This window comes from Chelonus insularis, unplaced genomic scaffold (genome assembly GCF_013357705.1).
Source record: "Chelonus insularis isolate UGA/USDA-ARS -01 unplaced genomic scaffold, ASM1335770v1 contig_403_pilon, whole genome shotgun sequence".
Taxonomy (NCBI): domain Eukaryota; kingdom Metazoa; phylum Arthropoda; class Insecta; order Hymenoptera; family Braconidae; genus Chelonus; species Chelonus insularis.
In genome coordinates, this window is record NW_023276560.1 from 165,559 (window position 1) to 182,829 (window position 17,271).

Consider the following 17,271-nt stretch of genomic DNA (forward strand, 5'->3'; position numbering starts at 1 on the left):
ACACTGCGCAATACTGTAACGTTCGTTTCATACTTGAATACCAATTTTTCGTGTAATATCTATATATTATTTTAATTTAAATAATTTTATTATTTACGTTAACATATAAAATTTAACTCATTGTTTTTATCATAAAAAAGATGTGAACGTTTTTATTTAACTTGTATGTGTGCAAAAATGAACAAAATTTCTTTCAAAACGATGAACTAAGAAACATCGTATGTAGAACAAAGTAATATTTAACATTATTAAATAAAATATAAAAATTATCGCATATGAGTGATCTTATTTACATTCAATTAATTAATGAGAATTTTTTTTACTTACAGACATGCATTTTTAAGAGCAGCTACACAATGCCGAAATATAATGGATGTAAGGTAAATATTTTATAAATTATTAGTTTACGATAAATTTTTCATCTTTCTTTTTGCCTGAATGAATTGCATTGAAATATAATGTATAATTTTACTAGAGATTTTTTAAAATTTATTTTGCTATCATTTCCAGTCTACAAAATATTTTGATTAGTAGTACATAAAGTAGATTAATCGTAATATTTTAAATAATATTATATAAATGACATATTTATGCTATTACATCACAAACAATACATACTGGTAGTAACAATAATTTTACATCAATAATTTATAAAAGAGGTATAAAAATGGTGTAGTTTGATTGAAAATGTTGTTTTTAAAAGTGATAAATTATTCTTCTGATATTTCATATATCAGTTTCTTTTAAAGAATAAATAAATAAATAATTGAACGTTTTTTTGTTAATAATTAAAAATTATTAAATACATAAATCATCATCAACTGATAAGTTTCAAACCAGACTATGGAGCATGTCAAATATTCATCGTGACATTTAAATAATGACTGAATGTCTTTTGTTCTCTTTACTAAAGAACCGACACAGTCGTTGTACCTACAAATTCTAAGCATTTCGTTATTATTTTACTATTCCAATTGCATTTTTATTACCCGATTACAATCAATCAGTGATTAAACTTGTAAGATGATATTCTCTACATGATTTATGCTACAAAAAATTGTTCTTAGTCTCTTAATAAGACCAAACGTAGCATTTTTTCGTCCATAACCGAAATTAAATAAATTAATATATATTTCTATAATAATAAATCAGTCGTTTATTTTCTACAATAAAATAAAAATAAATATTGATAAAAAAAGAAGAAAGCATTTGTACTATTTACTTAATATGGACGGATTTTTGGAAAATTCTAAAATAAATAATACTATTAATTCATCATTTAACGATAAAAATAATAAATAAATAATTAATATGCTAATTCAGTAAATATTTATAAAATTTTCGAAAAAATTGACTAAAGATTATTGGCAGAAATATTAGTACTATTTTTCCAAAGTCGATTGTTGTATAATAAGTATTACATTTAACATCATTTGATGTTTTATTTTTTAATATATAAAATTTCAAAAATTTACTGAAGGCACTTTAAGTACAAAACCTTTTCACAATTGATTAAATATTCTTTTGACTTTTCTGTCATTTTTTCAAATCTGAAATACTGATACTTTTCTATCAATGTTTAAAATGATTTGCTTTCTTATTAGATTTAAATAAAAAATTCTTAGCATCTTCAAAGTTATATGAACACGTTTAAATTTAAAATCTCATACAATAAAAATGAATTGAATAATAATTACCTGAATAAAATGATTAAAAAAAATATCTATTTAATAGAAGGAGAAATAGGAGACATTCGATCAAGGGAAGGAGCTGGTAAAGCTAAAGATGGTGGTAAACTCGTAGTACTGGCAACTGTAGTATCCAATTTTCGTGATTCATGTTCCAATAAAACGGCATCGAGTGATGGATCCTGTGCCACCGTTCTCAATGAATCTCCTAAAGCTTTTCGTAAATGTTCCATTTCTCGACCAGCTCTTGAGCTACGAAGTACATATGACTGTCGTCGTTTAATTTCTTGATTAAGTTTATCTCGAAGCTCGTGAATCTGATTTTCTAATCGTAAAACTTGTTGTCGGTGACTTTGTTCTCTAGCTACTAGTAATTTTTCTGCCTGTAATTGTCTAGCTCGTGAGGTTTCTAATTCAATCATCCTATCTCGACTTGAATCAAGATTCGAATGGGAATGAACTTGTGTTTTAAATCTTATAATTTCAGCTTCTTTTTCTGCCATTAAAGTTTCTAATCGACGTATTCGCATTCGAAGATCACGATTTTCCTGCTCTAATAATTCTACATTTATATTTGATCCTTTTAATTCTATATGTGCTTTTTCGGGACGTTCATAGCTCTTACTACGACCACTACTAGATTTAATTGATGCTAATTGTCTTTCCAAATTTCTCTTATCTGACTCTAAAAGCCTTACTTTTTCATGTAACGCATCAACTTTTCCTCTCATTTCACTTCTATCCCTTTGAGCTGTATGCAACTGACGTATTAATTCGTCATCTTTATTTGATGGGCTGTCTTGTGACCAATTAGCTAATCTTAATTGAGATTCTAATCCAGATCGCTGTACTTCATTATTAGCTAAATCATTCTGCAATCTAGCATTTTGATCCATAAGAGTTTGATTGGAATGTTTCAATTCCATGATTTGCTGTTGAGTCGTATCTAATCGTTCTGATAAAATTCTTCTTTCATTTTCCGCACTAGCTAATTGTTTTTGTAAATGTTTTATTTTTTCATTACTAGTTTGTGTTAAAGCATTATTTTCCATTATTGATCGCCGTAAATTATTTATTTCACTTTTTAATTCATTTTCAGTAGCTGATGCTCTTTCTAAACAAAGATTTAATTGTTCTATTGTAGATTTTAATGATGCACAACGTTCTTCTAAACCTGTAGATGTTTTTAATTGAGCATCTAATCGATCTTGAAGTTTTTGAAGATTACTATCTTTTTCTTGTAATATCATTTGTAAGCGTTGTAAATCACCTTCCAGTGACATACGTTGTAATTCCAATTTCGTAGCTCTTGCTTCAGATCTTCCTAAATCTTCTTGTAATCCTCGTTTTTCATTTTCTAATTTATTAAGTGCTTGCTTCATTTTGTCGAATTTTTCTTCATATTGAATTTTATTATCAGATTCATTACTTATTACATGTTCTAGAGTTGTTACTTTTTCTTTCAAATGCTCGATTTCTTGATTCTTTTGATTTAATGTTTCATGTAATGATTGATGTGAATTTTGTTTTTGAGATAATTGAGTTTCTAATGATGCTTTTTCATCTTGAAGAGCCCTTAATGTAACATTTACGTGATTCATTTTTGATTCTAATTTATTCTGACATTCTTGTGCTTCAATTAATTGTTTTTTAATAGTATTAAGTTCATTCTTATAATCATCTCTTTCTCTTTCAATTTGTAAAACTTGTTGCATCAAAGACCTAACTCCTTTTCTTACTATTTCTGGATCAACATCAAGTATTACATGATCTCTATTAATTTCATGATCTTGATGAGATGTTCGCGCCGGACTCCATCTTCTCGATGGGCTAGTCAATTTAAATGGCATATTAACAGTACCATCTAATTGAATTCCAGCAATTCTTCGTAATGTTGAACCAACACTGCTCAATTTTTGCTCAACTTCTTTTTTAGCTGTTTCTAACTGTGATAATTGCCCATCTAGAGCTCTTACACGGCCTTCAGCACCGCCGAGTCGTGCTTTTAGTTCTTGAATTTGTTGAGAAGCATCAGCTAAACACACTTCTAGATTATGCTTTTGATCTTCGAGTTTTCTTTCTTTGCATCGACTGTCTTCTAATCGTAGAAGTAATTCTTGTTCTCTAGCTCGCCATCGCTCATCTTCTTCATCTGTTCTTGATCTTAGTTTACCTAATTCTTGTCTTGTAACTTCTAAATTATTATCCAAATCAATCACTTGTTTTTTAAGTTGATGTAGTTGAAGTTGAAGTCGTTCTCTTTCTTCTGTTTCGTTCATTAATCTTGCTTGTAACTCTCTTTCTTCATTTTGTGCTTGAGAATTAGCTGATTGACTTTTCTGGAGTTCATCTTGGGTAAAATTAAGTTGTTGTTGAACTTGAATTAATTTATGTTCCATATCTCTTATTTGACCTTGAAGTCGATTTTTTTCTGCTTCCATAGTTGTTTTTGTATCTTCCATAGTTGTTATTTTTTGATAAGCATCTTCTAAAGCTCTTGATTGTTCTCTCTTTTCTCCTTCGATACGTTTCACATGCTCTCGTAATTCTTTGTTAGTGTTATTATACTTTTCCATTGCATAATTAGAATCTGTCAACTGTCTCCTAACATCAACTAAATCTTTCCTTAATGATTCAATGGTATTTTCAGCATCGCGAAGTTTGCGTGTTGTTTCTTGCCATTGGTTTTGTAAACTGTCTACTTTATCTTCAGCAACATGAAGCTGGATATTTAATTCCTCACATTCTTTTTGTGCATTTTCTCTTTCCTTCCATATTTCTTCAATTTTTAATTCCAATTTCAATTTTTCTTCATCATCTTGAAGTTTTGTTTCTTCGTATTTTGTTTTCATTCGATTTAATTCATCTCTTAATTGATTAATATTTGTTCGATCTTGTTCAGCTCGTGAATTAGCTTCTCTTCTTAATCGTTCAAGGGAATTTTTTTCAACTTCTAATTCCTGTAGTAGATTTTCTAATTTTTCCATTAACGCTTTTTGATCATGATGTGCAATAAGTAGAGCTTGCTGTTTATCATTTTCTGCTCTAAGTAAAGCCTCTTCATGTTGTTGACACAAATTATCAATATGTTGTTGTAATTCTTCAATTCTATTTTGTAATTGATTTAATTCTTCATCCTTTTGACTTTCTAAATTATTAATATTTTGTTGAAATTTTTTCTCCAGTGATATTCTTATTTGCTCTTTTTCATCATGTAGTTTTTTATTTGTATCTTCATGTTGTTTTTTTAAATTCATAACAATTTGTTGAAATTCAGCTTCCTGATTGCCTTGTTGTTGAGTGAGACTTTGTTTAATATCTTGTGTACGTTTTTCACTATTTTCAAGATCTTTGGTTAATCGAACTATTTGTCCTTTTAAACTTTCTTGTTTTACTAATAATTCTTGTTGTTCTTTTTCTAATTGAATTCTTTTTAAATGAGTCTCTTCAAGATTCGTTTGAGTATCGAATAGTACTCCTTCAAGTGTTTCTTTTTCACTTCTCATTGAAGCCAACAGTTCTTGCATTCTCTGAAATTCTTTATCGTTTGTTTCTAAAATGACTTGCTTCTCTTCATTATCTTTAATAAGATCTTCCAAATTTCGATTAATTCGAGCATTCACTTCATTAGCTTGTTCTAATCTCTGTCTTGTTCTCAATAATTCTTCATTCAATGATTCTTTTTTTCTTGCTAATAATGATAATTGATTACTTAAATCACTTCTTTCTCGCATTACTTGACCTAATTCTATTTCTATTTTTTCTTTTTCAATTTCCAAAAACTTAATTTTTTCACTTAAAGTCACTTTATCTGCCTCTAAATCTAATCTTATTTGTTCTGCTTGTAATAATTCTTTTCGTAAAGATCCTAAATCACTTTGTTGATCAGAACATTGATTTATTAATTTATTCTTTTCTTCTTCCATTCTATTTAATTCATCTTGAAGTCGTTGTTTATCTTTTTCATGATTTTCACAAACTGTCACCATCTTTATTAATTCATTTTGAATGTCTGATTTATCCAATATAATTTTTTCTAATTCTAATTCTATATCATTTTTGTTCTTTTCAATTTGAATAATTAAATTATCTGATTCTATTTTTTGTTGTTCTAACATATCTTTGGCTAAATATACTTTATTTAGTTCTTCTCGTACTGTCAATAATTCTTCTCTAATTCGACTGCAACGTTCTTCTTCAGATCTAAAATTCGATTCTCTTATTTCAAATTCTTTATTAATTCTTGACAATTCATTCTGAAGATATATCTTTTCATCCTCTAAATTATCACACAATTTTTGCAATTTAGTATTTATTTTTTCAAGTTTTTCATAATCTCCAGTGAGATCTTCAATAGTATGATTTAATTCAACTTTATTCTTTTCCAACAAATTTTTATCACTTCTAATTGTATCTAATCCTTTTTGAAGCATATCTCGTTCTTGAGAAAGTTGTGTACATTGAGCTCGTGTAGAATCCAATTGTGTGATTAATTCAGTCGTTCTCTCTTCTAATAATTGAACATTCTCTTCAGCCGAATCACATTGTTTTTTTATTAAACTTAATTGTTCTCCATTAGTTTGTAATTTAACTTGAAGTTCATGAATTGTAAGCTGATATTTATGTAAAGAAGCTTGAACGGCACTAATAGTACTCTCGGCAAATGCTGGAATGGTATTACTCCGAACTACACGCTTTGGAGAACGTTGAGGAATAATTGGAGGTGATAAATGAATATGAGGAGATGCTTGAATATTATCAATGTCTCTATTTTCAGCATCTTGAATAACAGCATGAGCAATGTCTCTTAAAGCAGATTCTAAAATTTCAACATCCTCTTGAATCTTTGTTGCTTGTCCAATTCTTGCTTCAGCTTCACTACATCTTTCTTCAAGATTATGTATTTCTCGAATTAATTGATTTATTCTATCGTCTTTTATTCTAATATCATTTTGTGCTATTTCCCATTGTTGCTTTATATTTTCTATCTCTGTTTTTGAATCTGTTGATTCGTGGGCTTTAAATTGTTGAACAGTCGAAGTTTGTAAAGTACTTGCTTGTATTTGTAGAGCTAATTTTACACTACTACATGCTGAGGTCATGTCATTGGTTGCTGTTGATAATTTGTTTACAAATTTATTTAAATCTCGTTCAGTATTTGATTTTATTTCAGAGAAAAATCGTTTTAAAGAAATAACATCTCGCCATAAATTCAATAATCTATGATGTTCTGAAGTATAATATTCGTTAAATGCAATTTCTTCTTCTTTCCATTCATCTTCTTTAATAGCCATTTCTTCTCTTAAAACATCCCAATCTGTACTTAATTTTTGTAAATCATTTGTCAAGGATTCATTAGTTTTATGTGACTCTTCAAGTTGATTTTTTAATGCTGTATTAAGTTCAATAAGTTTTTCTGTTCGTTTTCGTTCTTCAGAAAGTTTACGAAGAGCTGTTTCTAAGTCTTGAATTTCTTCTTCTCTTAAATCACGTAAAGTTTGTTGAGCTGCTTCTAAAGCAGAATTACTCGTTGATGAATGAACTGGAATTCTAGACATTTCAATAGGTAAGGATTCTGCCATTTGATGTTCAAGTTCTGAACATCGTTGTTTGTATTGTAAAACTTTAGCTTGTAATCGAGACACTAAAGCTGCTTGATGTTGTTGAGCTTGCCGATAAGTATTTAATCGTCGTTTATAACTCGCAGTTTCTTCCTCTAATCTATGTCGAAGTTCAAAATTTTGTCTTATAAGCATATCAGGATTTAAATCTTCATCACTTCCTCGTTCTCCTATCATTCCAGTATCTAATCCTGCGACTTGGCCAATTTCCATTTTGGTCCCGGTGGTGGTTCCTGCCTGTAAGAAATAATATTATTTTTTAAAATATTTCTCGCTCTATTAATTAGCATCAAATATTATAATATATATTTTTTACCAAAAAATCAAGACGTCGTCGAAACATGTTATAAAAAAACCATTAAAATATTTACATATTTTATATAAAAAATTGAATAAAACTTATAATAATATAATGAACAACATAATTTGTTGAATAATTATTCAATAAAATTACTACATGTTAAATTATAATTTGAAGGTTAGATATTTGTTTGTTTTCCTCGGTGTTAATTTACGATTTGACCACCAGCTTCACCATAGCGTGACAGTATCATAAAAATAGCGCGTAATTTAAATTTGAATTTATATATATTGTGTTTAATAATTTTATATGAGATACAAAAAGAAGTGATAAATTAAAAATGTTATACCTCATTAGGTTTAGAAGAGGTTCGAAGATATGATGGTCGGCGTTTTTCCATCTGTCCTCGTAGCGTCAAACGAGGGGCACCCTTTGATATTGCCTGTAAATAAAAAAAATAATAATGTGTCATAAAAATCAATTAAAAATTCAATCAGTATCAGATAAGATAAATATAACTTGTCAAATATTTATTTTTTTCTTTTACCTGATTTGATGTGCTTTAAAAGTTAGAGGAAGAAGAGAAGTAAGAGGTAACACCTGGCACAGTATGGTACCAATCGATATATAATGTACCAAGTTACGAGACTACTACCGAGGATACCAAATCAAAGATATATGTTTGCCAGAGCAATGCCCTTATCCTAATCAAAGCTCAATTGAGAAAACATTTTTTACGAGATATCGTTAATTTCCCAAGTATAGACAAGTTGTAATGAATTTTAATTTTACATAAAAAGATAAAATTATTATTATTTTTCACATCATTTAAAAGCATTTTTTTTTTAAATAAAATTTTTTATTTTACCAATAGAACATTAGATGAAGAAAATGAGAGAAATAATGATCACTTTAAAAGTCTAAATGAATATTTGAATTTATTATCGTTGATCAAAGTCTAAAGAGATGAAATGATGACAATATTGACATTTATTTGATGTAAATAACAATAAGACAAAAACTATACAGAATGTGATCAATGTTCAATACAAGTTTGCGACGTTATTATCAAATTATAATAAACGTGACGGCAATTCTTGTCTCAAGTCCTTGAAATGTATCAGTTCTTTGAACACTTATAATGTTGTAATTTTGCCAAAAAAAAAACTGATTAGATATGGGTAATCGGACAGCTTGTTTAGTCTACAACTATCATTTAAATTACGATCATAAATTATCATCCAACGACTCCCAATTTTATTGGATTCATCTCATGCAAAAAAAAAAAAGAAAGAAAATAAATATGTTTTCATGACTTTTTATCAAAAAATATTAACATGTTATGTTATGTACTTCAAAACACATGTGTTTATTAGTGTAATATCAATTATTTTATTTAAAAATAATTTGATAATAAAATGAATTATAATAATGCCTTTTTGACGATAATATAGCCCTAAAATATATTTAATGATCGTTGAATCACTACGTCAATTTGATTCAAATGTTATAGGAAGATAAGGGTGTATGTACTTGAGGGGTAAAATATATAAGGGAGCAACATGTAAAACATGCAGTCATCACCCCTCTTTTATATTATTTATTAATAAATTTCAGTGTATGCGTCATCAATATATGAGAAAGTGACCATTGGTCAATTGAATACTCAATAATTCACTTATTTCATTTATTTTATTCATATTAAATTTTTTAATTATTATAAATAAAATATATATGAATATTAATATTTAATTCATTATTGACAGCAAATTATTTTCAAGATGGTAATAAATATAAAATCTTATCGTCATTTGAGTGATAACTGTTATCTCTTATTTTGAATATTAATGTATGCACAATTAAATACTTACACATCAATTATCATCTACAACATCCAATCACTACTAAAGTATTTTAATTTTATTAAGTGTATGATGATAATGTGTATAATAAAAAATAATGAAATCTTACTCTCGGCATTGTAATGATTTTGAAGGAATATCTTCAGTAGAGTTGGAACAGTTTGATCAGACGGGTGGTCCAACAGCTTTAGAAGGGTTCGTTATCAGCTCGAGGACAGAAGAGAAAACGTACTTCCGGTGTGTTCGTGACGAAAGACAGGTCTTTACTGACTGATTGTAGACTGTTGGGTGAAACTACCACCACTTTTACCACCATCACCGATCGCGTGTCAGTAGACCACTCTTCTCAACAAAACCGCGTGTGGTACCAAGCATAGGGGGGTTGTTTCATCGCTTTGCTCCGGTTGTGATTGATACCTTTCTTTATCACGCATTTTATTCGTAGAAAAAAATTATATTTATTATTACTTTACATACCAATAGTTGTAACAAGACGACTTTTTAATTTTAGTCAAGATGAAGAATAATGATTTCTGTATTTAACCATTTATGTATTTTAAATTTCATATTATTTATTAAATCAATTAAAATAGTTGTTGTCATGACATTTAGGTCAATAGATTAAGAGAATAATTTTTGATTTAATCAATGACAATAATTTTAAATACTTGTAATAAAATATTTTATTAGTTATATTTGGTTCAAGATTATGATGAGTTTAAATACAAGTGACTTTAGATTAATTCTTACTTTCTAAGACACTATAGATGTCTAACTAACTATGGGTACTAACTATGGGTCTTGGCAAAAAAAAAAAAAAATCATCTATTCTATAAAATATTAGTATAAAATAATTGAGCACAATAAAAATGTATATTTTTTAATAAATTACTAGAAATACAATGCGTGCTTTCCGAGCGCACTGTCGCAAGTTAACAACGTAAAAAATTATTTTAATTTTTATTTTTATTCATTTCGAATATTTAAAAATAAAATTGACCAATTAACGTACGAATAAAATGGTTACGATTTTCTGATTGGTCGATTTAATTTTGTATTCTTTAATTATTATTTTTTGGTATTTAAATACCAAATGTTAATGTTAAATATGTTAATCACAATTTTTACGGTAATTTAAAAATTTTTTCTTTGTTATTATCATTATTGAATTGTATTCTCTATGATTTTATTAAAAAAAAAAAAATATTATAAACATTTAATTATATTCACACGAACGATTTCTGTAATTGTACCTCTTTGTCTGACAGTAAGTCATGAGTTTTAATAGATAGGATTTTAAATAATCATTAAAACTGATTTTATAAAAATGTTACCATGTCAATTACATATTTCATTGAGACACAATAAATTTTATTATCAGTGTAGTATTGTTTGTACAATATATTTTTTTTACTATTAAATCTTTTGTATGTTAAGAGTGTTATTTTTTTTTTTTAGGGTACAGAATATTGTAATGTTGAATTAAAAGACTAAAAGTGTGAGTATTCTTCCAGTTACATCAATGTCAAAAAATGATATCGAGGAAATAATACTGAAATACTACCGTATTTTCTAAATGCACGCAATGTTTGTTACTCTTATATTTAAATTAATTATTTTAAATAACAAAATATTCATCGATGAATATTAATAAATGATTAAAATTAAAAATAAAAATGAAACTAAAATTTCATATGCGTGTATATAAATTTAAAATTAAACTATTGGTATGTAGAAAGCAAATGGATTATTTCCCATCATGAATATAACTGGTACCTGGTCCTTCATGGCACAACGATGCTGAAGAAAGAAATATTATTAAGCCAAATTTCCATACAATAATCTATCTTTTATCTGTGCTTATTATTAATATTATTCTTTATGACATTTCATGAATCTTTTTAAATAAATTATTTATTTTACATACCAATTGATACTATCTTGATTATTCTAATAAATATCTAAATATTTATCTTACATTGTAATAATAATAATAATAATTTGGTAAATAAATTAATTGTATTCATTATTATTACGAATAAATGATATATATTTAGTGAATGTTAAAATTTTATTTTTTTCTCGAAAAAGTATTTAGATAAATAATTTATTCGAATTTAAAATTGAAAAGATACCATAATAAATCGTGAGAAAAATGAAATGAGAACTGTTGATAAATATCATCAAAGATTTAACTTTATTGAGATTATCTGATAACAATAAATATATTTAAAATCAATAGATACTGATAACATTTATTGTAATCTCATAAAAAACAATGATTTGTTCACAAATTGAAGGATAATTATTATTTAGCATCTTGTGAGATGAGAAAAAATGAAACATTAAATAAACGTAATGTAACAAAAATTTAAAATTAATTTTACACAAGTAAAAAAGAAGAAAAAAAAAAGATATTGTAATAGTAATGATAACTTGAAAGTCTCGGGCATCGCTGAAGACGACCCCGGCCTGTCAAAGTCCATCTAAAGTATTCTCAGGTCATTAATGACAAGTTTATTCCTCATTTTATAATAAACATTAAATCTAATCACACCTCAGGAAATGTTGAAATATTTATCAATCAATGGTTTTATAATTTATAAACATTTCAATTTCATTCATTTTTTACATTTATTTTTATATTATTTACTTGAAAAAATATTTTGATAAAACATATTCGTGTTAATGATAAAAAAAATTTTAATTATTATTTATGTATGATAATAAAAATATTAATTTAATTATCATTTATTTTATATAAACATATGACATTTAAATACTAAAATACTATATTATAAAATATTAAGAGTACTAAAATAAGTCATTCACACTTTTTACAAAATCATTTAATGATTTATTTTCTACTACTGTATCACGTGCACTCATTTCCGCTTCCTATTTTTTTATTTTTTATTTCATATATATATATTAAATTTTTAATAATAAAAATTTTATTTACAAATTAATTTGTACATATCGAGTATAATATATTTACATAAATAAATATATAAATTTAATAATATAAATAAAATTAGTAGAGTGTTTGGATTGAAATTATTTATTATGCCCAAGTATACTTGATTGGAGATATTGTTGGTAATTATTTATTAAATAAATGTATAAATGTTATGATAATGCTGTAAATTTTCCACGGATGTTTGTATTAATATAATCACCACACCAACACATAAATACCAAATCTCTATACATATTGCTGATTAATAAAAAAAAAATACCACTCAACTTGATAATAAAGCTTACAAGTTTAACCCAATGCTTATGTTCATTTTTTCTCTCTTTTCATCTTTGTTGTTTTCGCTAATTGAGATCTTGATATTATTTATTATTCTGTAGACATATTTTTCGATGAATGTCTTGAACATTTTTATTTAAGGATAAATTATAATAAAAAATACAATTTAATAATAGTATAAAAAAGAATAAAATAAATATTTAGAAAAAAGTAAATAAATTATTTATGATTTAATTTATTGAATAACTGCAAGAGGTGGATTATGTTGACGTGGTCGTGCTCTAAGAGCATTAGTAATTCGAAAGAAAGGTAACTGAAGATGATAAAAGGCACAATAAGGAAGTGGATCCCAATAAACAAAAAGAGCCTCTCTTTTATCAATAGCACTATTGAAATAATTAGTTGTATTAATAGTTGCTTGTTTAACAGCACTAGGGAAAGCTTTTTCTTTACTTTGGCAAGTTTCACCAACTAGTAGTGGTCCAGAATTTTGACGTGAAAAATGTCGACATGGTTTCCAAACTAAACGAGGATGAATGCTAGTAAAGCAAACATAAGGAAGACCAATACCCACACGACATCCAATAGATACAAGTTCATTATTCTCCGAAAGCACAAATCTGAAGCTTACATGTCCATTAACAGACGTACAATTGAATGAACGTGAAAAAAAATTTTCCAACCATTCTGTTACATCATTTCTCATTTCTGGAATTAATCCTTTTGTTTCATCAACACGACATGTCACATTAGCCACTATTTGTGAATGTTTAATAGTTGTACAAGTGATGAAATGGGAACCACCTGGATCTTTAATAATAACCCATGGTTTTTTATCACTGATATCATGTCGTATATTTTGAAATTCTTGTGCATTCGGTGGTAGTGTTACTTTGACACGTTCTCTTATTCCAGCTGAAGCTGCTGATAGCATAACATGTCTTCCTGATCGTAAAACACCACTTTCATAAAGATTTAAAGCATCATCAACAGATCTTATGATAAAATGAGCTGGTACTGCTAGACCAATTGATTGACAACGTTTCAACAATTCTAATGGATTGTCTAAAATCGTTACATCTATTGCATTTGGAATAAAACACTCACAGCCTAATAGTTTTAAATGAGGTTTCGCTAAAGCATCGTAATAAGCTGGATTCGTTGAACTGACTGGAATATAATAAACAACTTTTTCTTTCTCCACAATATTTTTCAAAGCTTTAACATATTCTGCTACATTCCCTGGACCAGGTCTTGGTATTGTATAGAACTTGGAGCAAGCTATCGAGAATCTACAAAGGCTAAAAAGTCCTTCTACTTCACACACAACTACTCGAGCACCAGCTCTGTAAAAATTTCTTGCTAAATGCACTGCTTGCACAGTACTACCACCGCTTATTAATACACATCGTTTATTACGAGATACTTCAGATGCTGGAGTATGTAAAATTGTGATAAACCACTTTAAAAGTGTTAATGGTAATTGTAGAATAACAAAAAATATACACAACCAAATTGATGCCCACAATGTTGGTGCTCTCATCATAAATATAATTGTATTAATTGTTCCATTAAATAATTTAAAGATAATATTTAAATACCAAAAAATAATTTGCTTAAAAAAACCTCTTTGCACATGAGATCCAATTGGTTTCGGTCTCGATACCAACGTATGATTCGTTAATTGAGATTCTAAATTTTCCCTACGTCGATTAGTTATTCCTTTTGATGGATTCAAAGTACTCGATGCTTCATGCCATGATGAACATTTTGAAGAGTATGAAACATCTGAAGTAGAACGTTTTGTACTAATCATAGTTATTTGTTCTGGTGGAGAATTAAAAATTGGAGAGCTTGGTAATAAAGGTGAACTACTACTACTCCGTGATCTTTGTGGACTTGAAAAATGTAAATGCAACGAATTATCACTTGTACAAGCCGGCATTTCGATTCAGTTTGATTATTTTATTTTATCTTTGATAAAATTTAAACATTATTTTATATATAAATAATTAGAAAATCACTGTATAGTAATAAGAATAATTGATTTTCATTCTTTATTATCGTTTTAAAATACTTTAATGCGATAGTTATTTTATTCACTTTTTATGAATCATTATAGTAACACAAAATTTCTTATTTTTAGTCGATCATGTTAAACACTTTATTAACTATTTTTCACAATCATCGTTATTAATAATAAGGTGAAAGTTTATTGGTAAATCAAGCACACAACAAGTGATGACTACAATATTAACTGAGACTGACTCTTGGTTATCATCGTCTCTTATGAAGTCTGCATCTGAAGCGCACTATGAACCGAGAGAGAAATTTTTATCTAATCATAACATACCACAATTTAAACATTCTAAAAGAAAAAATATGTATGTAATGTAAATATTTTTTTGTTATAAATTATTGCTAATTTTATTTCATTAATTAATAAAGAATAAATTTATTAAATTATTCGTTACAAAATGTTTGAGTAATCAGAATGTTTAAGTTATGATTATTAAATGAAATTGTTGAATATGAACTAGAAATACAATGCGCACTCTCCGTCACTCTTAAAACTACTATAGTTGAGAGGTATCACATGATCATCAAAATCAATAGCAATCCATAAAAATCTATCATTTGGAATCTATCATATAAACAAAAAAACCTTTTGATAAATATATGACGTAAAGATGTCAATATTTTTATAATATATCTTTATTTCTGTTTAATGAGAATATATGTATAACATACCATTGGTTTACTATTCTATCATTATTCTTGTATTTATATACAATTTAAGGATTTACAATAATGTTGAACATTAGTAAATGTGTAATTTCTTACATTATTTACTTTATTTGTTTTTTACATCTTTTATGCATGGTTGATTAATCTGACATATTGATGGTAACAAAGTATCATTTGACACTATTTCCATTTTCTCAATCAATAACACAATAAATAACATATTTTCACGATAAATAATTACTCTAACTATTTAAAACTTATATTAATGTCATACCTACACACAAGCTACAAATAATTCGTAACTTAACGAAAAATTAAAATTTCATGATACACATTATGAAAATTAACGTAATAAATAATATATAGACTTGCCGATATATATTTATCTCTAGTTTGGTCATAGTTTTTATGTAAAAGTTAAATGATTACCAAAATGAATTTGACTGCAAAATAAATGAAAATTATCACAACATAATTTCTTCAGTTCATAAAATATACATATACAAAGCCATAATAAAAATTAAAATATATCAAACACTTTTATAATTAATAAATTAATTAAAATCTTAGTTGGAAATTTAATAATTATAATAATTTGATTAAATATAAAAAATAATATTGCCATAAATTTTATATACAATTATGTATAATACTGATAAATGATAGTTATGACATTTATTGAATATTTGTGAAAAGTAATAAATAAATCATCAAAACTACCTTTATAATATCAAATAAATAAATTATTGTAAAGGCACCAACTGACTAGAGTTTACTTATTCGTGCCTTTATTATATATAGATACATAGCATTAAATATGATTGATTGACAGTGCAACGACAAAAATTCATAATATATTATTTAATCATTAATCAATCAATTTTATATATATATATATATATTTATTAATTTATAAATTTTATTTTTTTTTAGTGTTCAACTCCATCCTAGTTTCACAAAAAAATTTTGATGTGACATTTAATAAGTTAAGACTTTTAGATATTTATATTTCAACATAATGTCACCAATATATCATCAATATTATGAATTTCTACACATTTATATTCAACTGAAATTTTATTTAATTTCATTATTATAATTTTTTATGAAACGCCTACTGATCACTGCAATTGTTCTCTATAGTAAATATTCTGCATTATTAATTATCTATATATACTATGTTCTAATAACAATAAGAATATTGATTTTATTTACGTTTTTACAACATTCATTCAGCCTTGTTCTTGTGATACATTTGGCTTTATTATGGGAAAATACCTTTTAATACTTAGATTTTCTTTTAGTTTAATTGAATTCTTTTTTTAGAATTTGATTTCTTATGTTTCTTTTAAATAAAAAATCGATCGTTTATGAAATCTTATAATTATATATTTTATATTACTTCATTCAAAAATCAATATTAAATTATTTTTCGTTTCCCATTTCCAAATTAATTTAATTATGAAACAATTAAAATTTAATTTGTCTCTTTAAGAAAGTTCAATATTACCAATTACTATTATTTTAATTAATATTATAATTATTTTATATTAGTATTATTATTGTTATTATCAATAAATAGGTCTTGATCGGTATTAGGTATACAGTACATTCTACTGAATCTTACATAAAATTCTATACACACGTAATTGATCTATGCTAAGTTGTAAAGTGATTATTTATCATTTCATTATCTATTCTTAAAATTGTCTTATGTGATTATAGTATTGTCTATGGTAGCACAATGTCATTTAACTTTAAAATAATCATTTATAAAAAAATTTAATCAATAAAT

The 17,271-nt window shown here is 26.4% G+C and overlaps 2 protein-coding genes and 1 long non-coding RNA gene across 5 annotated transcripts; 1 reads left to right on the top strand and 2 right to left on the bottom strand.

The window, feature by feature from the left end:
• The first annotated feature begins 75 nt into the window (after positions 1–75).
• LOC118068908 (uncharacterized) lies at positions 76–11,393 on the top strand. Its single transcript, XR_004690551.1, has 3 exons — positions 76–232; positions 330–380; positions 10,931–11,393. It is a non-coding gene; the product is annotated as an uncharacterized lncRNA (long non-coding RNA).
• Root (ciliary rootlet coiled-coil, rootletin) lies at positions 624–9,714 on the bottom strand. 3 transcript variants are annotated; one of them, XM_035086640.1, is made up of 3 exons: positions 9,582–9,714; positions 7,960–8,052; positions 624–7,546 (listed from the first exon to the last, which is right to left on the bottom strand). In XM_035086640.1, exons 1-3 carry the CDS (start codon positions 9,588–9,590, stop codon positions 1,724–1,726), a joined length of 5,925 nt encoding a protein of 1,974 aa, XP_034942531.1. In that variant the 5' UTR covers positions 9,591–9,714; the 3' UTR covers positions 624–1,723. The 3 variants fall into 3 exon arrangements, with proteins under 3 accessions (XP_034942531.1, XP_034942532.1, XP_034942533.1); XM_035086641.1 differs by lacking the exon at positions 9,582–9,714 and adding an exon at positions 8,158–8,296; XM_035086642.1 differs by lacking the exons at positions 7,960–8,052; positions 9,582–9,714 and adding an exon at positions 7,626–7,680.
• Positions 11,394–12,168: 775 nt separating the features above from the next.
• LOC118068905 (uncharacterized) lies at positions 12,169–15,930 on the bottom strand. Its single transcript, XM_035086645.1, has one exon. It carries the CDS (start codon positions 14,671–14,673, stop codon positions 12,964–12,966), a length of 1,710 nt encoding a protein of 569 aa, XP_034942536.1. The 5' UTR covers positions 14,674–15,930; the 3' UTR covers positions 12,169–12,963.
• Between the last annotated feature and the right edge of the window lie 1,341 nt (positions 15,931–17,271).